The 24076-nt window shown below is 32.6% G+C and overlaps 1 protein-coding gene across 1 annotated transcript in view; it reads left to right on the top strand.

Moving 5' to 3' along the window:
• Positions 1-23060, top strand: part of LOC144373601 (uncharacterized) — a 60481-nt gene extending 37421 nt beyond the window's left edge. Inside the window, exons 3-5 of the mRNA XM_078036626.1 lie at positions 10512-10638; positions 16239-16317; positions 19303-23060. Of these exons, the coding sequence (XP_077892752.1) occupies positions 10512-10638; positions 16239-16317; positions 19303-20314 (1218 nt within the window). The 3' untranslated portion in view covers positions 20315-23060. The remainder of the gene's footprint in view (positions 1-10511; positions 10639-16238; positions 16318-19302) is intronic.
• The last annotated feature ends 1016 nt before the right edge of the window (positions 23061-24076 follow it).

Genomic DNA, 24076 nt, shown 5'->3' with positions numbered 1-24076 from the left:
AATGTTTTCATTTATGATGGACTTTATGTACTCTAATGGCTAAATTATAACCTAGGTGTGTAGTGGTGTATACCATGTAGAATTATGTAAGTACCCTGCATCATTCACCTTATGGTGCATTTTCTATAATGTATCCACATAATTAAATGAGGCATCATTATACATACCATACATTTTACAAGTATATAATATATAAATATGAAAATTTTCCTTATAAAATTTACCAGAGCTCTTTTAATTTTAGTTGTTTTCTCAATGCAACATTTGGAATTACTGATACTTTCTATGCTATATTCACTGTTAATATGTTCAAGTATCACTCCTTTGTTAGTATTTTCCCTATACTCTCTACATATAAAAATTGCCTTTCTCAAAATATTGAGACTGATATTTAGTGAATGAATTCCTACTTTTGTTTTGAATTAATCATTTAATAGTGTAATTTCAGGTACTCTAATTTTTTTTGTCTCGTTTATGCTCTTCCCCACCAAGTTTTATGGAATTAATTTGATTATATTTAACAATGCAAATACTTGATCAGCATCACACTCTACCGATCAATGAATTATTACAAGTGGAACATTACTATGTGACTACTATTTCTATTAAGAAATAGAACATTAATGATGCTACATAGAACAGCTTCGTGTTCTCTTGCTTTCACTATACACTCCAGGCACCCCTAGTGGTAACTTCAACTTTTTTGTTTCAACTAGTTATTTTAAAGTATTATTCTTTAAACAAACAAACAATCAAAAACAATTGGGACCATTTATTTATTTCATCAATTGTACAAGAAATGAGTAAAATATGTATCTCATTGTGTAGCAAACAAAATCTTACACCAGTTATGCCTGAAGCTTTTTTTTTTGGACCAAATAGTGTCACCCGCTGTTGACCAGTGACGAGTCCTTGCTTCCCCGATGTTGAAGAATAACACCAAAGAAGCACGCTGAGGCAAGATCAGTGTAGAAATTAGAAGTTTATTAAAGGACAGCAGAAAAGACTTCTCCCAGAGGAAGAAGGGGACCCAAGAGGTGGAATCCATGGAAGTGTGGTTGTTTCCCCTTTTTATAGTTTTGGTGAAAGAATGTAGGTTGAAAGGCCCGAGGGGTGGGACACAGGTGGGCCTAATTACCACTTCTCTGGGGTGGGCTATCTCCAAATCTGTTTGGGGCTATTCATTAATACTTCTTCCAGGTAGACTTTGGCCTAGGGCCTTTTAGGTACTTCATTAACATTCCATGAATTGTCCTGTGTTTTCCCGGAGTCATTCCCAGCATGGCCTCCATTTTAGATTTCACTCGATATTAGACCCGATTTACCTAACTACACTGACTACCTAACTTTAAATATGGCTTTATTCCCTGCTCTAATTTGGGAACTCCTTACTGCTGTAAGGAAAGTGGGTGAAGAAGATCTTTCTGGCTTCTTCAGGCTGAAAAGAGACATTGTGTGGGGCAAGCAGTTTGGAGTCCCCCTTTAAAAATCGAGTCTATCGAGTGGTCCATGATAGGCTGGAGGGCCATTTGAGTGATGGGTGGTCTATAAGAGAAACAAGAATTCATTAGTACTGGAACCATATTGATGTAGCAATAAATCCCATAGCACAGGAATATGCCAATGAGTATGATGGCAAAGACGAAGACTAACAATGTTTACCACCAGGAAGTACCAAGAACCAAGAGCTAAGATATTGTTTCCATGATAAAGTTGCTGAGGACATGGCTTCTATCTGAGCATGTAAATTTTTAAGGATATTTGTCACATTACCAGAAATGTCAGGGATGTAAACACAACATTTAACTTCTAGGGTTATAGTTGTCCGTCCCTTAAGATATAGTTTAATAATTTAATATCATCTGATCTTGCAAAATTCTTTTACTAGTATGACCTGTGCCTAATAGAGAAATCTTTAATTCTGTTACTTAGGGCTGGATAACCATACTAGCAAACATTAAGCCTACCTGTGTAGGTTAGAAATAAATGCGTTAAACTAAAAACTACTCTGGCAGTTCCTTTTGATAGTTATCAGGCATTCCTGTCTGAGATGATAGTTATCAGGCATTTCTGTCTGAGAATCTCTTTTGTAGCCTCCAGTTTACTTATTTTTTGGAAGTTACATTTAACTATTATTATTATTAAAATGTCCAGGAATAGCTGTGTTTTGGCTTTGACTGTCTTTGCTAAGTGTTTAAGATGAAGCAAGTCAAACTGACTTTGTTTCTATCTATAGTTAACAGCCAGCGGAGTTACCCTAGGAGTCCTCGGGAACTTCACAGCAGCTTCTCAGTTCTGCTAGTGCCATTTGCGCTAGGATGGGTCCAGGCCTTGCTTGACCCAGGAGTCATAAAAAAGAAGGGTAGCTCAAAATATCAGCAATGGAGCATGAAGAGTTCAGTTATGAGAGGTTACCTGAGTATAAGGGTTGTGGGATGGTTTGAGGAAAAAGAAAAAAAAAAGATTAGGTATGAGTTACTGAAGACAATCTGAGGGAGCTCAGACGGAACAGGTTCAGAAGTAGAGGACCAGTAGATTTAAGTTGGATGAGCAGTGCCTGGAGAGGGATAAATTCAAAGTCTTGAAATAAAATGAGAGTGACATTTCTGGTAAAGCTCTAAGAGCAGGAAGCCAGGTGTGTGGCATACTTGTTTTATTACAGCATTCTGTTTTTCAGAAATGTCCAAATATGAGGCCACTGGCGTATGTATCCTGCTGCCACATATTTCCTGTCTTCTTCCCCATGGGATCAACCTCTTTTCTCATCTAATACACAGTTAGCAATTTCTTCATCCTCCTTAGATCCATTCTTTTAGTCCTTCACCATTTTTTCTTCTTGTTGCAATTTGCTTTTTCTTTCATTGTGTCCATATTCAGATCCTTAATTCTCAAGGATGCCACATTCCTTATGCTTTACTCTGACATTGTTGTGGGACAGGGCATGGGCTCATGGGAATCTTGGTAACCAGATTCCTGACTTAGAGAAACTAGACAGTGAAAGATGGCAGCAGAAGCAGTGTATTTTCATGATTAAAACAGGAGTGTCAGTTACCAGTTGGAAAATTCAGAATATTTGGTGCCAAGGGTAGAACTGATGACTCATTGAGGTATACCTAAGTAGGCAGTACCAAATCAATTTTCCACAAGGCTTATAATTTCAGTCATTTTTTTGGCCTTTCTATTTCATGTTCTCCTTCCTGATTGATATGCAATAGTGAATTTGCTTTTTAGTAAACTTGTCTCAATAGTCATGATTTATACTCCTTTTTGTAAATTTACATAATGGTTTAATATTTCCTCTTTAATTAAGTGAATTAGAAATAGTTTAATCATAACATTCTCTTTTGGTATGCCTTCTTTTTCTCAAAAATATAAACCACTTTTATTCTGTCATATCAACTTTTTGCTACATATGTACTTTGCAAGTATTTTCTCTCACTTTATATTTTAGCTTGGATACCTGAGTGTTCCTCATCTACAATATTAAAACTTGGCCTTCTCATACAGAAATCCATAAAAAAAAAGGAAAGGGTCTTAAATATTGAGTAATATAAGTCACTGATATAGTTTCTTTTTCCCAGTATTCAAATAAGTACCATGCACATTCATTGTAAGAGGATGACCAAGGACAGGCAGAAAGTATAAATAGAGTATTAGTTGGAATAATCCAAAGCTCCATGTAATTAAGAGGGTTTTCAGGGTTTCAAGAAAAAATAAATAAGACTTCCACTCTGTACACAGCTCTGTCTTCTGCTCTGCATCTGGAGACAGTGTATGATGTCACATTTTATCTGTCATAGTCACTTTTGTGCATAATTAACCTGTCTTGCTACATTCTCCTGGATCAGTGTCCCCTCTCTTTCTTCATCCACTGTGCATGAAATTTTTTTGTGTGTGTGATTCTGTCAAATACTCTGTGCAAGAATAAAAATAAGCTCAATGGAGGATCTAACTTCTATGTTGCTGTAGTTCTCAGATTCTATGAGGCTTCAATGTTGTAACTTGTTATCACAGCACCATTTTCTCTCTCTCTCTCTCTCTCTCTCTCTCTCTCTCTCTCTGTGTGTGTGTGTGTGTGTGTGTGTGTGTGTGTATGTGTGTATGTGTGTATGTGTGTGTATAGTCTCTCTTTATTCTTTTGAAGGCTGTATCACTACTAGGAGAAGGGAAACATTTGTAACAACAGAAAATATACTGATAGCCATTTAAAGCTGAAATGATATTCTTCGAGAGTTTCTGAAGGAGTGTGTCTTTGCTAATATTTATTATTAATCCTCTGTCCTGATAATAAAAACATCCATAACTATAAATGAATATGTTTTTATTATTTTAAGCTGTTATATTTGTGATTATTTTCTTTAGTTGCAATAGGAATCTATGGATTTTTTTGCAAGTTTAATTGACAATGTAACCAAAGTGAATCCTCCTAAAGTGGTAGGTGTCAAATATAAATACTGGTTTTCCAGGTTGTTTATATATATTTGCAAGCTTAATTGAAAGCTGCCTAGCATATTTTCAGAATCAGAATGAGCTTGGTAAGGCAAATTTTTCAGTATTTCATTTATTTATTTATTTATTTATTTACTTTCTTACTTATTTATTTAATATCTTACCTGCTGCTTACTGCAGATGTGACTCTATCTTTTATATAACTTCTCATTTATAAAATATTTTGTTCTGAAATACTTTTTAATAAATTTTATTTTTTGCAGTGTTCAAAAGTGTAGGGCTGATTCTGACAAACTTCCTGAAAATATGTTTTTATTTTTAAAAATTGGAGGAATTATTTATTGCTTCTGTCATCTACTTAATTGAGAATAGAAAATTTACTACTGGTTAATGTTTCTTTCACTTCTTTCATTGAGTGGATGTATTTGTGTCTCTTTAGTGGTCTTTTTTTTTTTGGTTTGTTTGTTTCTGAATTGTAGATTTTTGAGATTCAAACCAACATTTTTAATATGGTAAAAGTAAGGTATATACCAAGTAGTTTACTTGTGTCTCTTGCTATTTAATTTTGTTTTTTTTCCCTAATGAGTTATAACAGAGCTAAAAAAAGTAGATATTTTCAAGGTCACCATAAATGAAGTGTTTAAAAATGGAAAAAAAAATTAGATAAAATGGAAAAGTCAACAAAGCATATGCACTTGGGCTTCTGATTAATGTGGTGAATTTCTGGCTGAATGTTATCTAAAGTGTGCTGTCATTGTGTACATAAAAATTTGAGAGTGAAGACTTAAATTCAGAATGGTCACATAGAACTGTTTTTCTTCTCTAATGTGTCTTAGAGTTTTTACCAGGGGTATTAAAGGATCTCTATACTCCTTATTGTGTAGTGTTCAGTGACTTTGAAACTGTTTCTGAATTCACTTTCCTGAAACTTTAAAGAGCTGAGAAAAAGTGTCTTGTAAAACATAAAACAATCAGTATAAAAGAATAGTATATTCTGTTGTTTAAATGGTATCTCAACCTATAAATAATTATATTAAAAATCTATACTTAGAAATATATGCACATAGGAAAGAAAATTTAACAAAAACTATTAATAATACCTATTAATATTGCAGCCAAAATGTCACTAATAACATTTTATAATTTCTCAGTATTATCTATTGAATTCTGTATGTGCTGTATTATTTTCAAAATTTTACCACACTGCCTAAATTTTGTAATATATTAGAAATCTTCTTTTTGTGGTACCACTGATTGAACCTAGGTACACTTAAGCACTGAGACAAATCTGTGCTCCCATGCCCTTTTTATATGTTTATTAGAGACAGTGTTTTGCTGAGTGGTTTAGAGCCTTGCTAAGTAGCAGAAGCACTATTTGTCCTTGTGATCATCCTGCCTCATGCTCCCAAGTCACTGGAATTATAGGTGTGAACCGCCATGGCTAACAGATATTAGCAACGTTAAGGTTGACACTTGTTTCTCTTTGTTTTATAATAATCTATGGTTATTTTGTACAAAAATTATTCAGTGTATTTTGAGATGTATAATGTGTACATAAACATTTATAGTACTTGCACAAAGGGTACAAGAAAATAAACAGTCTGTGGTAAGGTTTTTATTTTGTATTTAGTAAACTCATATAATATTGGCTCTAATTAAATTGAAATGATAAGATGGAAATTATAATTTTCTTAGCAACCAGTAAAAATAAAATATATTCTCATTGAAATACTAGGAAAGAATAAGCTGAGTGGAATAATTATTTGTTTAAAATTATTGATGGCCCCATTCATCCTAATTGTCCAAAATAAGAAATAACTCAAATATTCTTGAATGTTGAAATGAACAATTTGTAGTGCATCCATAAAATACAAAAGCAGTCATCAATATAAAGAAACACTTTACTGATGCACACAATCTTATTGTCTCTTACAGCAGCTGTATTTAAATTATATTGCATTATGCCAGGCAAAAATAAAATTATAGATTTTTAATACATTACAGTATCATCCTTTTGGGAAAAACAAAGATGCATGTAAAAGAAAATGGTTTTTTTTTGTGTTTTTTTTTGGGGGGGGGGGTGGGGGCAATGATGTAAATACTCTGTGCTTAAAAGCAGTGAAGTTTTTAACATTCCAATTTTTTTAAACTGTATAATGTATTTCTATGACATTCAAGACATATACATATGACATCACCAAAAAATAAATATACAAGGAGGATGGCTGGCCTATGTTGTGAAATGGGTAGAAGCATAGAAAAAATAAAAATGGCATATAATACACAGGTATTCAATCTGGGTAACTGGTAAAATATTTACTATTTTAAGGTACATTTTACATTTATGTAGTAAAACATTCCCATGCTAGTTATTAAGAACCTTTTTGCTCTTTGAAATAGTAGATGAAAAAACTGATTTAGACTGTCCTGAGCAAGGCTGATTCAAAATGTGTTTACTTTTGAATAACTTCTGAATCTTTATATAAATGCTTCATGTGGTTTTATATGTGCATCATACTTTCATAAAAAATTTAAAAGTTATGTTTGTGAAATAATTATGTTTCTCAGAATACTAGTAAAAATGTATGATTTGGTATAAATCTCAAATTGGTTTTCTTTCTATTTTAATATTTTATCATTCTCAAGCATTTATCTATGTTCTAACACTTGGACATAACTTTATTTATTTATTTAATTCAGCAACCATTTGGTAAACATTATTTTTTATTCACTTTTTTCCCTCAGTACAGTGGATGGAAGTAGGTATCACTAAATAATCACTAAATACACACACACACACACACACACACACACACACACACACACCAGTGGAGATATGTGTGTGTGTGTGTCTATATATATATATATTATTCACTGGAAAATATTCACTTTGTGAATATAATTTTTTTTTCTTTGAAATGACACCATACTATGTTACGAATTCTGTCATTGAACTTGCAATCCAAAAGCATAAGGCACATTCATTGCTAGGATTATTGACATGCAGCACAATACATGGTTTAACACAATTTTTAATAATTTTCTTCAATTAAATTATTTGATAAAATGATGTGGTTCATAATCAAGGCACTTAAAACTGTGTCTGGTGTATTCCCAGTAATTTTTAACTGAGTTGAATAGGCAAAATGGATATCAATGATGAGTGTATGCAAAGGATATCAATAATATAATACAGGCACTCTGGTTTGAATAATTGCCCAATAATTGTTCATATATTTAAGGTTTATTTTCAAGGGTGTTTTATTTAGTGACAACTTTTCAAAAATAAAACATATTTGGAATTGTTTAGTTTATTGTAGACTATGTACTTGAAAGAAATTGTTGACACCTGGTGCTTCTGTTTGTCAAGGGCTTCTGCCATAATGTGCTCACTCACCTCAAACATAATGGTATAACACCAAGCATTTATCAAAAATAATCTCCAGAACTTTGATTTAAATATGACATTTTTTATTTGTTAGTTGATTATCACAAGTATATTTCATAGCTAAAAAAATTGCACAAACAAAAGATAGAAATTAGGTGGCCAATGTCATGAGCACATATCTTATATGTCTTTGCAACTCATTCATCAAAAGATGTTAATTTAAAGTAGTAGTTTTTTGTTTTTACTGCACATGGTAATTTATTTCATATCTTTCAAAGACACACATTCCTGGGTTTTTCTCCAGGGATATGGATTACATTGTTTTAATGCAATATTGATTTATTTTTGGAAATTAAGGAGCCCTTCAGGTGACTGTACACTTTAGCCAGAACTAGGAACCATTGGTTCATAGTTGAAAACACATTAGCTCTGTGTGGTTTCTTTGTGTGTTGTGTGGAGTTGTCCACTTCAGCCTTTCATGTGGGGGTATATAGAGAATAGATTTTCCATGTTGAAAAAAAAAATCAAAGAATGTTTTTTTAATATAACTTTAGGTGTTTAGTCAAACTCTTTGTGGAGGAAATATTTTTTCAGTAGACCTATCTTGTTCTCTTGCTTTCATATTAAGAAACTCTTTTATAAAAATTATGTCTAAGGTTATTCTAGGTTAAAAATCATAAGTAGACTATGAACACCAAAAAAGAGAATAAACTAAGTTGAAGATACATTGTGTGTTATGCACATTTTTACTATTATCTCATGATAAAAAATAAAAATGAATCATTTAGCTTTATGTTCAAAACAGTCCAAATTGATTTACCCAAATTATTCCCTATTAAACACACACACACACACACACACACACACACACACACAAACTTGAATGTTTTTAAAAGTGTTTAAATAGGAGTATCTGAATCAGCATATTTAAAATAGTGAGGATCTTGTAATTCATAGTGGGAAAGGGGCTCTTCTATGGCAGAACATAAAAATTGGAGGTAATATCTTCAACCACTTATTTCCTTAAATGGCATATATAGTATCGCATTTTCCTCTGTCATTTTTTTTAGATTCTATGCAAGGTTTCAATTATCAGTTTCCAGATTTATATAATTTATAACAAGCTGGTATACATAAGTGTGTTCTCTTTTTATCAGTATAAGTAACTTGAGTGAGTTGATGTAGAGACCCCTAATTTATAGAAAATGAATTATAAATATAAATATTGTTCTATTCTGGGGCTTAAAACTGTCACCTCAGTTAGTAAAATTTGATAGTAGTGAACACCAAACTTGTGGAATCTATACTGAATGGTATCAGAACTGAATTATTGGACTACTAGTTGTTCAAATATTGGTTGTTATGCAAGTTTGCACATTTGGTATCAAAGGTGGTTGCAGAGTCAGGACTGGTGGCACAAACCTGTAATCATTGTGATGTGGAAAAATGAGGTAGGAAGAAAGTAAATATGATTAAAGACTCAGTAATTCAGAGACCCTAAGCAACATTGTAAGCCCATTTATCACAATAAAAAAAATCAAAACTTCTTGAAATGCATTTCAGGGGTAGAGTGCCCCTGGATTAAATCTCTAAATTAAAAAAAATAATAATGCTGAATCAGAAGAAAGACATCACAGATCGGAATGTTAAGCTAACTTCATGTATGTGTTTGTTCACTAGTGATAACTGAGACCCTGGTAAAAGGAGTATTTCCAAACTGTCAGAGAGGCATTTAGGGTGCAAGAGCTTTTCAGAATTTTTTTTCTTAACTGCTTAGTATTCTTTCAATTTCTACTTTGAAATGAGCCAAGTGAGGATACAGTTTCACAGTGAGAGTGGTTTTACTAATCTGGGAATGTTAAACCTGATATGTCAGTTTACTTATTAACTGAGAGATTAATAGTCTATTCACTTAATTTGCTTTTTTTAATTTTTATTTTTTGTTATAACTTTGTGCCATGTGATTCAAGTTGACCCAAGTACCTAAGTGTTTTGTAATAGTTTGATAGTTAAAAATTTTATTCTTTTGTTTTAGAAGTGAGTTGTGATGTTGTAAAAGTAATTTTTAAAATACAGTATAGATTTATGGTATATTTAAATAATTAGAAGATAGACAACTTTGGAGATAAACATTCAAATAATTATGTGGATTATTGAAAGTTTTGGTGTGTCTTTAGTGATCTCTTATGTCTTTTACAAACTAAGGTGACCACTGTCATGAGTATAGTTATTACTTACAGTTTTGCTATGCATATCTCAAGTATCATTGATTTGTTTGGTAGTTCTTCTTTTGAATATTAATTAGCTAATTGCAACTATTATTTATCCTTTAGAATTATGTTGGATTTTTTCCCACTTTTTTTGCTTCAGTGTTTTGCTTTACATGTGCTGCTGGCTGGATTTCATTATACCAAAATTATCCACCAATTTTACTGCTTAAAATGAATTATTGGGGCTGGGGATATAGCTCAGTTGGTAGAGTGCTTGCCTTTCATGCAAAAAGCCTTGGGTTCAGTCCCAGGCACCACAAAAAATGTATCTTATTGAATGGTTGATATCACTACCATATGTGAAAGCCACCTCTTTTAACTCTCATTAATATTTGTATGAAATTAAGTACTATGTTATTAATCATATGGTTTATGTAATATGTATTTCTTCATTTTTATTTCAGGAACCATTGACATTAAGAGATGTGGTCATTGAATTTTCAGAAGAGGAATGGAAATTCCTGGACCCCTCCCAGCAGACTTTATATGGAGACGTGATGTTAGAGATATGTAAAAACCTACTCTTTATTGGTGAGCCTAAATTTCATTCAGGATTTTTAATTAAAAAACAATATTTATTTTTTTAACTTTATAGAGTATCTTATGGTAGTTTCTATTCTGCATTAATAAGTTTGTTTCTTGTTTTTAGTACAAAGTTTGGGTATTTGTTTATGTAGAAAAAAATGTTAAAGATTTTTTTTCTTTTTAGGTGTAACTTAACTTTTCTAAGTACTGATTACAATGTAGAGAATGAAAATGGTTTCTAAGTATTTTAGTGTTTTTGTCTAGAAAAAACCTATTTGAGAAAATAATTTTGTAAACTCTTATTGGATATTTTCTTTTTCTTTTTTTCCTAATGAGTGTAACATTAAAAAGACGTCTTTAGTTACCAAAAAAATAACAAAATGTGACATATTCCATCAAAAAAAGTATTGATGTCTCTATGTAATCCTTGGTCACCACTTGGTTTCCAATGAAATAACCTTGGGATTTGAAGAGAAAAGTGACAGTAGACATATGAAATTGGGTAGAAATCAATGAAGCAAAGAATACAGATAAGAGGTCCAAAATTAAAGAGGAATTCACATTTAAAAATGTTAATTAATAAGCTAAAATCTGACAGAAAATATTTTTTCAAACCTAGGTTTGTTTCAGTTCCAATCATTAAAGAGCATTTCATACTCTCTGTTTACCATGCATATCAATTATTTAAGCTCCTTCCTGTTCTTCAGTGATCTCCCTACATTTCAATTAACAAAATATTGTAGGAAAATCAAAAGAAGAGGGGCTGGGGATGTGGCTCAAGTGGTAGCTCAGTTTCCTGGCAGCCATGCAGCCTGGGTTTGATCCTCAGCAACACATACAAACAAAGATGTGGTGTGCACTGAAAAAAATAAATATTAAAATTCATATTCTCTCTCTCTCTCTCTCTCTCTCTCTCTCTCTCCCCCCTTACTCTCTCCCCCACTCTCTCTCTCACTCTCTCTCCCCCACTCTCTCTTTTTTTAAAAAAAAGAAAATCAAAAGAAGACACAGATAAGTGACAGGAAATGTGGCATAGTGACAAAGAGGCCAAACTGCCAAGCTTTATTTATATCAACAGGTTAATTTAGGTCATTGGCATTACTAGTATACACTGTTCACTTTATTACTAGGCAGATTACAAACTTAGCAACATTATGCAGCTTATATATCAGTTAAATACTAAGTTGCAATGTGCAGTGTTAGGAGTTTTGTGTAGCTCTCAAGAAAGTCCATTGTATAAACTTACTGTTTTATGGACAGATTTAGACTCAGTGAACCATTATGCTTGTCTAAAACGAGAGTTTCTTTATTCCAAGGAGTTGTATGCCAGAGATTATGTTTCTGGCTAATAATACTCTAGTGCAGAGCCTTTTCAAGCAGGGCACTGCCATAGCAGCTTTACATTGCACATGTATTTAATTACTTGACTAGTTCCTAGGGAAAATTGCAGGGCATTCTAAGGCGGGGAAACAAACTCTTGTCCCCCCTACAAATTATTCCACAATGACTGTGAGGATATGCATAACCTGGCATTTATTTGCATTTGGAGGCTCCCTAGAAAATCTGCTCATTTCCAAATATCTCTAGGCAAACCATTATAAGGTTTTAATATTACAGGAGAGTTTCTTTAATATAATTTAAATATTTATTCATTCAAATTTTTCTCATCAGAACTTTATATGAATGCTTATATTGAATATTCTGTAAAGTTTTTTCACCATGTAATGAATAGCAGTATTTCACAATACCTACACCTAGTGGAAATGTAAGTATAGCTGATCAATGTGGTTTAAAGAAGAATTTTTAGGGCTGGGGCTGTAGTTTAGTGGCAGAGGACTTGCCTCACACATGTGAGGTATTGTGTTTTATCTTTAGCACTACCTAAAAATAAATGGATGAAATAAATGCATTCTATCCATCTATCGCTACAAAAATTAAAAGAAAGATTTCTATTGTAATACAGTTATTCATAATATTGTAGGTAACATTTCTCTAATTCTTGTGTCTTTTTTGACTCTCATGCTTTAGAGACCTTCAGTGTTGTTCATTATGTTTTCTCACATTAGTGATACTGTTTTTGTTTTCATATCTATATGTAATAATTGAATAGAAATTATCATGACGTCACTTTAGGACAACATTAGGTAAAATTAAACTGCATGTGACCCATATGCCAATATTCAATCAAGTTTTCTATGCTTTTACTTACAAGTAAAAATATTACCCCTGTTTTATATATGATTGTATATTGCCTTGATTATTTACTCTGCTTTTGTGCTTAATCATGTAATATATCTAAAGTTTGTTATACACACACACACACACACATACATACACATACAAATACAGCTGATTGAACACAGAGGTTCTTGTAATATTGAGCTACATCATCACCCCCTTTTGACTTTTAGTTTGAAATAGACTCTTGCTAAGTGGCAAAAGGTTGGAATTGTATTTCCATGTTTCAGCCTTCCAAGTAGCTAGAATTAATGGCATATTCATCATCTCTACATATATAAATCTTTTCTTTTGTCTAGGAGTAAGACATTAGCTTTTTAAATGTACCATAAAGATGTTTACAATTCTTTTATCTTTTATATATTTGTCAAATATGTAATTGTGGTCAAAAGTGTATATCTTTGCTGAACTTATTATCTTATATATTTTAAATTTACTGGTTAGTTCTGTTCATTTAAATTTTTTGTAACATTTTTTTTTCTAAAAAATTTTTATCACATTTTTTCTTCAAACAAGTTCTCCTTTTTCTTACTTTTTCATCCCTAATGCCATTCTTTTTGGTCTTTATATTTGGCTACAGTAGATATCTCTCAGAAGTAGAATTACCTGGTATTTTTTTGGTGTGGGGGTGTGAATTACTATTTTACTTAATATACTCTCCTGAATGTTGATCATTGTAGATATTATATAATTTATTATCTTTGAAAAGATTTCTAACTTTTTCATTTCAAATTGCCTTCATGTAGTCATTTGAAATGATATTTGATTTGCTTGCCACATTGGTCTCTTTTGAATGATAATAGGTCTGTAAATATATTTTGATTTGACCATCAACTTGAGGGCTACTTGATATACTTTCAATTTTATTACCCATGGCTTTCTCATTTAACCTCATTCCAGTGAATATTGTAGCTTTTATTATTTTATATCAGGAATTATTTTTTAAATTTTTTTAGTATGTATAGTTATTGATGTACCAAGAATATTCTAAAGAATTGTTCAAATAACTTATTTTGTTTACACAAAAATAATATTGATTGTTTGGTATTACATAGTCTTCTTATATTTTTGGGGGTGCTACTGGCATTTTTTTTAAGAACAGGTGGTTAACCACTGAGCCACATCAACAGCTCTTTTTGGGGAAGGGTACTGGGGATTGACCTCAGGGGCACTTGTCCACTGAGCTACATCTAAAGCCCCATTTTTAAATTTTACATAGAATCATGGTCTCCTTGATTTGCTTAGCACCTTGCTGTTTATGAGGCTGGCTTTGAACTCACAATCCTTCTGTTTCAGTCTCCCAAGCTTCTTGAATTACAGGTGTATATTACTGTGCCTAGCTGGCAGCTGTTTTTATATTTTATTTTGTGACAGTGCCTAGGTAAGTTGCTTAGGGCCTTGCTTAATTGCTGAATGTGGTTTAAACTCATATTCATAAATTTTGAATATCACTTTCACTTTTAATTTCCAACTTACTATTTTATGTTACAAAGCAACTTCAATATTTCAATATATTTAACATTTGTTTTGTATTTTTAACCTGATGTCTTTGGAACAATATTCCATACACTATAAAGAAGATTGCCTCTGTAAACCTAATTAGTTTTTAATGCTTTTTGAAGTATTTTCATTCCCTGAGTACTAATGCAATGATTTATTTTTTTATTTACACCAACTGGGGATAGATGTATCCTACTATTACTGTGTTGCTTTTTATGCTGTTGAATTTTCTTCTGTGATTTCTTTCTATATATAAAAAATATGATTGGAGTTACAAATATTTCAACTATGATTTATTCCAGTGATTAGACATATTTATCTTTATATGATATTGTACTTTGTTTCTCACTTATATAATTATCATAACCTATGCAATTTTGAATGTAATATTTGTTATATCTTTTTGTTTTTAGACTTTTGTGACCTTATATCTTAAGAAAACATTATGTAGATTTGCATCTGACATAGTTAATATATTTTTATGTTTAATCTTGTTAATCACATTGTTTTCTGTTTAGTTTTTTACAAATTAGTTTATTTCTACTTAAATTCCTGTTGAGAACTTATTTCTGTAGATTTCAAATTTTGTTGATTTTTTTATAAATTTTTCTAGTATGAAAAAAAACTGCCTTAATTTGTATTTCATAGATTTTATGGTGATTATTTTATTTTATTACCTTCAATGTTTATTTTATCATTACTTTTGTATTATATAAAAGTATATAGGATCTCACTGAGGTGCTTTGTGCCTTACCATTGCTGAGTCTGTCTTTGAACTTATGGTGCTCCTGCATCAGTCTCCCCAGATACTGGGTTTACAGTCATGTACCACATCTTCCAGCAGTACCTGTGTATTTTAATTAATTCTAGCCTTTGATATATTTTCTTCCTCAAATTTCTAATTTATGAGACTGTGTGTGTGGGGGGGCATGCTGGGGATTAAGCCCATTCTTTTGAATGTGAGGCAAGAATTCAAACATGTTACCTGTGTCCCCAGCCTGAGACATGGTTTCTAAAAGAATATTTTTAGTATATAATTTCTAACTTTTTGTTGCTATTTTTTCTATTTTTTTTCAATTTTCTACATTGATATTTAGTTCATTAAATACATTTCAGGTGGTTTTCTGGCATTACTTAGATAATTAACAACATCAATTTTTTAACTCTCAATTACTAGTATTACATTGTTTGTTTGCTTGAGTTGATTATACTTTTTATTGTGTGAGCTATTATTTTCATTGGGATATTTCTATCCAAAATCTGTTCAATTAGATCATTATAGTCATTTCGGAAAATATTTGGAAGTTACGAAGTAAACAAAAAAAAAGGTGATGTGCAATGATATATAAATTTAATTCCATATAACTGGAAAGCTGAGACAGTGGAATGCCAGTTTAAAATAAATTTCATCATCTTTTTAATAAACTGTCTTTAAAAAAAAGTATATAGATATAGAGAAATGCCTGTGGATCCAGTTTGGTGATAGAATACCCCTGTGTTCTCTTATGAAATAATGCCCCCAAAGATAAAAATATAAATAAACAAATAAGAGATATCCATTTCCTGAAACACTTGAGTCACAGGTGGATTCTGAATATGTTGAAGTGAAGGGCTATTTTGACATTGTTGTAGTAATATTAGTCAGTTTGCATTTTGTCCTCATCTGTGGTGCTATAATTTCTTAAGATAATTTTCAAAATTCTCAAGGTTTTTGTCATCATGTTGTAGTAAATTCTATGTATTTCTTGAGTAATAATCACCTTGAATCATACTGTTCTGTTGCTATTCCCCCCCACTTTGATAAAGTTTTATATAATTGCAGAGTTATTCACCATAGTAAATGAAATAACTTTCTATTATTTTTTTAGGTATGTCTTCTAATAAAAACCAAGAATTTTCAGGGGAGCAAGAAATACAATATTTTTTGCAAAACTTGAAAAAGCAAAGGTATGGAAAGCAGGACAGTTAATACTTGGTTTTAAACAAGAAATTGAAATTGAAAGAGAGGGAAGTTCAGAAAATTTGTCTTAATGAATTGAAAAAAAACATGAAAATTATTTATTCAAAAAATTACAAGTTCATCAGGTTATATTATTACAAAAATCTCAGAAGACTGACTGCTCATCTTGTGCCATTCAGTTTTTCTTTCATTAAAACTTTAAATTACACTATTGTAATTGTAAAAGTTTTACTACTCAGTATTTTTTGTAAAACCACTTGCAATGCACAATATTTTAAACTGCAAAAACACGTATCAAATTACATTTACACAATGTTTACAGGGCAATATGAAGCTGTCTCTTAAAAATACCTTTAGAATAATAAAGACTCAACCAGTATTCTCAGCGTTAGAAATAGGATTAGAATAGAAATAGGCATTTTAATGGAAAAAAACTCAAAAAGTTATAAAATGCTTATAGTCAGTTATGTTTTTAAAAGTTTTAATAATCTCTACATAAGCACAGGTTAGAGAAAAGTGTACAGATCATTAATTTAAAGTTGCAGCATTCTAATCTGTCTTTATAAAAAAGTAATAAAAAGAGATTTTCTACACAGTATAGAAAAATTGTCTAATTTAAACACATGCATACTATTTCTACTTAAAAGAAATACATGCAGATTAAGGAAATGCTGAAACAAGCCTTAGTAAGACATTTCTGTTTAAAAGAACAATTCAATAATTAAATGTGCTTACAGTGAAAGTTTGTTAGGTATTGCTTTTAAATGAAATAATTAAGCAAAAAAAAAAATAAGAAGAGAAGCAGTTGAGTCTTTCTAAAACACATCAAATAAGCATATAGCTCATCTGTCATGTATGACAATCCAAACACATGAATGTCCCAGGAACTTTTAGCACAGTCTCCCAGAAAGACCACAGCCAAAATGTCTTGCAGGAATCACACCCCAAAAGCAGACATGAGGGTCTTGTGAGAATTGTGGAAGGCTTCTGACACTTTTCTGGGATCTTGCTAAGAGGTATAAAACAAGCCTGAGATAGAAGTAGTAGGGATGGTGTGGGGCAAATGAAGAACAATGAAGGGCGTAAGCTAATAATTGTATAACCCTTTGAGAAAAGTAAAGCAGCCACAGTCGTGATTTAAGACAACCTTTGAATGAGGAATGGCTTACCATTAAACTTCTCCTCTGTAAGATAAAAAAAAAAGATCTATAATGTCTTTGTCATTTAATGATTCTGTCTACCATTGCAGACGCCCACTTTTTTAGTACCTTTTCCCCGAAACTTGATAGTTTGAGTCAAAGGTGCTTGTAAATATTTATTTATAATTTTAATTCAAATTGAAGCAGTCTGTGTGTAGTTACCAATGTATTTATGGCTCATAAGTTAGCATAAGTACTCCATGTCATGGGACATCAAGCATCCCACCTGAGTAATTTCTTTTTTGGAAGGTGATGAGCCATCTGAAAAAAAATAAATATCTGAAATAATTAGTAAAGGAATATAAGATAAGGCAAAAACTTATGTTAAAAGCGGTAAAACATCTTATAGATTCTCTAGACCACATAAGTTCTGAAAAACAATTGCTAGATAATTTTTCCAGTTCTTTATTTAAGGGAGTGTGCATCAAAGTAGGAATAAGATTTCAACGGGAAGAGTCTTTCTTGAGACAGGTTCATTGCCATTCTGACATGTCTCACCCATCTCTGTGATGCTAAGTGGCTATATGGCTCCAATGGATGATACCATCTCTAATGCCATGCTTAATTTAGACAAAACTAGGTAGTATATAACATGTACTGAATAGTCTCAAACCAGCTGGATTTCAACTGTGAGTTCCTAGATACCAGACTTTTTACCTAAAGGCTTCCATGCTTTTTTTTTTAATTTCATGCACAGTTTATAGATATCTTTCAGCAGCTCCATCTGACATGCACTGCTTCATCTTTCATATCAACAGGGATTTTGACCAGACTCCAAGTGAATATCCCAAAACATCTATGCATTTTTGTGGTTTTGGTTGGAATGAGAAAAACTTTCTTAATGTGAGAAACAGAGACTTCCTGGATCCTATACAAGTCCCTAAAGAAATAAATCCTGTTGCCATTAGATTTTTCTGAGGCCCTAGCTCTACTTATCTGTGCATCTCAAGGAATATGTTTTCAACAAATCAAAAGTATTCTCTAACTTATTTCAATAAGCTAGTTACATAGAAAGAATTTTAAAAACACTCTCAGTGATAGATATTTTTGCTGGAAAGTTGAGCAGCCAAGCTCAGATGAAATTTTGCTCTTTGGCTTAATAAAGAATGCTCTGGCACATCAGGGCAATAATATGTCCCGGTACCTGCAGGATTCCCCACAAATTAAAACTAGACAATAGTTTGTTGGAGGAAAGGTGAAACTGTAGGGATGTGGGGCATTGGCTAAGCTGGTGAGAGACAAGAACACATTTGGCAGTCACATTTTAGGACCTGTGTGTTCTTTTAAACATTTTTGAACAGCATTTGTAATTATACTGTTTCTCTAAAAAATGAAAAATTTGCAACGGAGTCTATTTCATGCTTTAGTTAGTCACTGGAATAATTTAAAATTCACCATTGAGTAAATATACACAAATATTTCTTTAGACAAGATAGAATAAAAAGAAGGAGAAGAAGAAAATTCTGAGTTTTAGTAGTCTCTCTGACTGTTACTTTACAAAAATGATGAAATGAACAGTTTCTTCTTGTTGCAATGCATGGAATTATAATGATTGTGGGAGTATTTGTACTTACCTAATATTGCTTCATTTAAAAGTAGAAAGAATTTTGAAAACACCCTCATTGATACTCAGAGAGACCTATATTTATGATAAATCTGTTAGGACCTGTAGACAGTCTCTACGCTAGGTAATTCGCAGCATAATAGATTTGGTGTAAAACAATGAAAATTCTGTGAAAGTCATTAAAATTTTCTTCTTTTTTTAAATCCTAGAAATCACCCATGTGATCGTTTAAAAGAGCTTTACAATGAGAAAAGTGAAAAAGTTTTTAATCCATACCCAAAATTTATTTATCCAAGCTTTTATAATCAAAAGACAAATTACAGCTATAAGGTATGTGAAATCATTTTTAATAAAACTACAAGAATTTCTGACCTCCAGAGAATTAATAGTGGTGGGAAGCTCTACAAGTTAAAAAAATATGTAAAAGCATGTAAAAATTCCTCAGTTCTTTATGAGAGCTGTGATAAATCCTCCATAAGTAAAGAATGTGAAAAATATTTTACTCAAATTCTATGTGTTACTAAAAACAATAGGCTTTACAATGGAGATAAACCTTACAAATTGAAGAAATGTGAAAATGTATTTAAGTGTTTCTCAAACCTCTTTAAACGCTACAGTAATCATACTGGAGAGAATATCTGGAAATGTAAAAAAAGTGTCAAAGCTTTTAATAAAAAATCACCCCTTCCTGAACACCAGAAAATTTATACTGGAGAAAATCCATACAAATGTAAAGAATGTGGCAAAGCTTTTAATAAAAAACCATGCCTTAGTCAACACCAGAGAATTCATACTGGAGAAAAGCCATACAAATGTAAAGAATGCGAAAAAGCTTTTAATCGAAAATCACACCTGACTGAACACCAGAGAGTTCATACTGGAGAAAAGCCATACAAATGCAAAGAATGTGGCAAAGCTTTTAATAAAAATTCAAACCTTACTGAACACCAGAGAATTCATACTGGAGAAAAGCCATACAAATGTAAAGAATGTGGCAAAGCTTTTAATAAAAAATCATGCCTTAGTCAACACCAGAGAATTCATACTGGAGAAAAGCCATACAAATGTAAAGAATGTGGCAAAGCTTTTAATCAAAAATCACACCTTACTCGACACCGGAGGCTTCATAGTGGAAAAATGCCATATAAATGTAAAGAATGTGGCAAAGCTTTTAATAAAAAATCATGCCTTACTCAACACCAGAGAATTGATACTAGGTAGAAACCATACAAATATCTATAATGTAGCAAAGCTTCTAATTGAAGGTCACTCCTTAGTCAACACCAGAGACTTCTTATGGGAGAAAAGCCATACAAATTTGAGATTGTGGCAAAGATTAATCAAATATAACTTATTTGACATCAGAGAATTAATATTAGAAAAAAGCCATACAAGTTCAAAGAATTTGGCAAAGCTCTTTATCAAATATTACACATTTCTCAACACCAGAGAATTAATACTGGGGAGAAAACATAAAAATGCAAAGAATGTGGCAGGAAGCATGATTGGATCCTCCGGCTTCTTTCCTTATGTGAACCTCTCTAGTTCAATTGTCATTTCCTCCGTTTCTCTGTATTGATTGAATTCAAATCATCTTTTTTTTTATTCAAAAGCTATATTTGGACTTAAAGGCCTATTTGTACCAAACCAAAACATTAATAAAATTATTTTATGCCTGAAGTCTATGATCACATCAATATTTTTCCCATAATCTCAGCTGGACAGAATAGTCCTATGTCAATGTCTTATTTCTTTTATTTTATTTTGGGTGTATACCGAGGATTAATTTCAGGTACACTCATCCACTAAGCAACATCCCAGCCCTATTTTTTATTTATTTAGAGACACAATTTCATTGAGTTGCTTAGGGTATTACTTTTACTACTAATACTGGATTTGAACTTGTAGTTATCCTGCCTCAGCCTCCTGCACTACTTAGATGCAAAACCAGTTTCAACAATTTCACATGAATCTAAGCAACTTAGGAAGATCCTAACTCTAAATAAAAAGATTTGGGGATGTGTCTTAGTGGTAGAGAGCACTTTGGTTTGATCCCTAGTACAAAAAAAAAAAAATACAAAGAGGCTCAGGTTTTGTGGTCATCAGACTGAGTTTATGGTGTACGTAAGTCTGAACAATTGCATTATTTAAAATTATTTTTAAAAAATTATACTAGCTATAGTTACTTAGTGATCACCATAGTGCTATAAAGCACAGATATCTCCACTAACTTTTACTATCACAGAAGTACCTCCATAATAATCCCACAATATTAAGATGATGCCTCTGTTGATGCAGGGATTCATTTGGTAGCCTTTGTTCAATTACTCTCTCACAACAGGTGTGCACTTAACCCCTGAAAGTTTCAGTAATTCAGACTCAAAAATCATGCCTTACTCAACACCAGAGAATTCATACTGGAGAAAACCCATACAAATGTAAAGAAGGTGGAAAAGCTTATAAGAAATATTATCTGGTGTGGTAGACACGTCACACCAATTGGAGGAGGGGCAGAGCAGAGCCACCACCCATGCCCGCAAGGTAGGCAGACCTGTGACTGACCGGCAGATCAGGCCCAGTGGCCTGCCGGCATGGTAGACACGTCACTTCAATTGGAGTAGGGGCACAGCAGAGCCTTCGCCCGCGCCCGGGACAGGCCCAGCAACCCGCCAGCGTGGTAGACACGTCACCCCAATTGGAGTAAGGGCAGAACAGAGCTAACGCCCGCGCCTGCAAGGTAGGCAGACCTGCGACCAACCGGCAGAACAGACCCAGCGGCCTGTCAGCATGGTAGACAGGTCACCCCAATTGGAGGAGTAGCACAGCCACTGACCGCCCTGTAAGGGAGAGTATTCAACTATACAAGAGCAATATAAATATATAAAGAGAAAATTTCAAAAACACAACAGTTTCACCAAGCAGAAAGAAACATGAGCAGTATGAAACGACAAGGAAAGAAAGGACCACAAGCAATGCAGGTCAAATCAACTTTAGAAGAGGTAATAGCTGCAGCAGATGAAATGTCAGATAAAGAATTCAGGATATACATGCTTCAGATGATCTGGAGTCTCAAAGAAGACATTATACAGCAAAACCAGACAATGAAAGATCACTTCTACAATGAACTACACAAACAAATCCAAGAACCAAAAGATCAACTATACAGGGAGGTAGAGGTAATAAAAAACAAACAGAAATCCTAGAAATGCAGGAAGCAATAAACCAACTTCAAAACTCAATTGAGAATACTACCAGCAGAGTAGAACACTTAGAAGATAGAACATCAGACAATGAAGACAAAGTATTTCAACTTGAAAAGAACATAGACAGCTCAGCAAGACTGTTAAGGAACCATGAGAAGAACATCCAAGAAATATGGGATAACATAAAGAGACCAAACTTAAGAGTCATTGGGATACAAGAAGGTATAGAGCTCCAAACCAAAGGAATGAGCAATCTATTCAATGAAATAATACGAGAAAACTTCCCAGACTTGAAGAATGAGACAGAATCCCAAATTCTAGAAGCCTACAGGACGCTGAATGTGCAAAATCATAAGAGATCCACACCTAGACACATTATAATGAAGATGGCCAGCATACAGAATAAGGAGAGAATTTTAAAAGCTACAAGAGAAAGGAAGCAGATTACATTTAGGGGTAAACCAATCAGGATAACAGCTGATCTTTCAACACAGACCCTGAAAGCTAGAAGATCCTGAAATAACATATTTCAAACACTGAAAGAAAATGGGTTTCAACCAAGAATCGTGTATCCAGCGAAATTAAGCTTCAGGATGGAAGATGAAATTAAAACCTTCCACGATAAACAAAAGTTAAAAGAATTTGCTGCTAGAAAACCATCTCTTCAAAACATCCTTGGCAAAACATTTCAGGAAGAGGAAATGGAAAATAACAATGAAAACAAACAGTGGGAGGTAGGACAGTAAAGGGGGGAAATAATCAAAGAGGAAAACAAACCATGTTTAGTAACATAAATAAACAAATATGGCTGGAAGAACAAACCATATCTCAATAGTAACTCTAAATGTTAATGGCTTAAACTCACCAATTAAGAGACACAGGCTAGTAGAATGGATCACAAAACAAGACCCAACAATATGCTGCCTACAGGAGATGCATTTGATAGGAAAAGATATACATAGATTGAAGGTGAAAGGTTTGGAAAAATTATATCACTCAAATGGACTTCAGAAACAAGCAGGAGTGTCTATAGTCATATCAAATAAAATAGATTTCAAGCCAAAGTTAATCAAAAGAGATAAAGAGGGACACTACATACTGCTCAAGGGAACCATACACCAAGACATAACAATCATAAATATATATGGCCCAAACAACGGTGCAGCTATGTTCATCAAGCAAACTCTACTCAAATTCAAGAATCTAATAGACCACCATACCATAATCATGGGAGACTTCAACACACCTCTCTCACCACTGGACAGATCTTCCAAACAAAAGTTGAATAAGGAAACTATAGAACTCAATAACACAATTAATAACCTAGACTTAATTGACATATATAGAATATACCACCCAACATCAAGCAGTTACACTTTTTTCTCAGCAGCACATGGATGCTTCTCAAAAATAGATCATATATTATGTCACAGGGCAACTCTTAGACAATATAAAGGAGTAGAGATAATACTATACATCTTATCTGATCATAATGGAATGAAACAGAAAATCAGCGATAAAAGAAGAAAGCAAAAATCATGCATCACTTGGAGAATGAACAATAGGTTACTGAATGATCAATGGGTTTTAGAAGACATCAAGGAGGAAATTAAAAAATTCTTAGAGATAAATAAAAACAGAGACACAACATATTGGAATCTAAGGGACACATTGAAAGCAGTTCTAAGAGGAAAATTCATTGCTTGGAGTTCATTCCTTAAAAAAGGAAAAAACCAACAAATAAATGATCTCATACTTCATCTCAAAATCCTAAAAAAAG

Source organism: Ictidomys tridecemlineatus, unplaced genomic scaffold (genome assembly GCF_052094955.1).
Source record: "Ictidomys tridecemlineatus isolate mIctTri1 unplaced genomic scaffold, mIctTri1.hap1 Scaffold_440, whole genome shotgun sequence".
NCBI lineage: Eukaryota > Metazoa > Chordata > Mammalia > Rodentia > Sciuridae > Ictidomys > Ictidomys tridecemlineatus.
The sequence above is the reverse complement of the archived record's forward strand: the minus strand, read 5'-3'. Positions and strand labels throughout refer to the sequence as shown.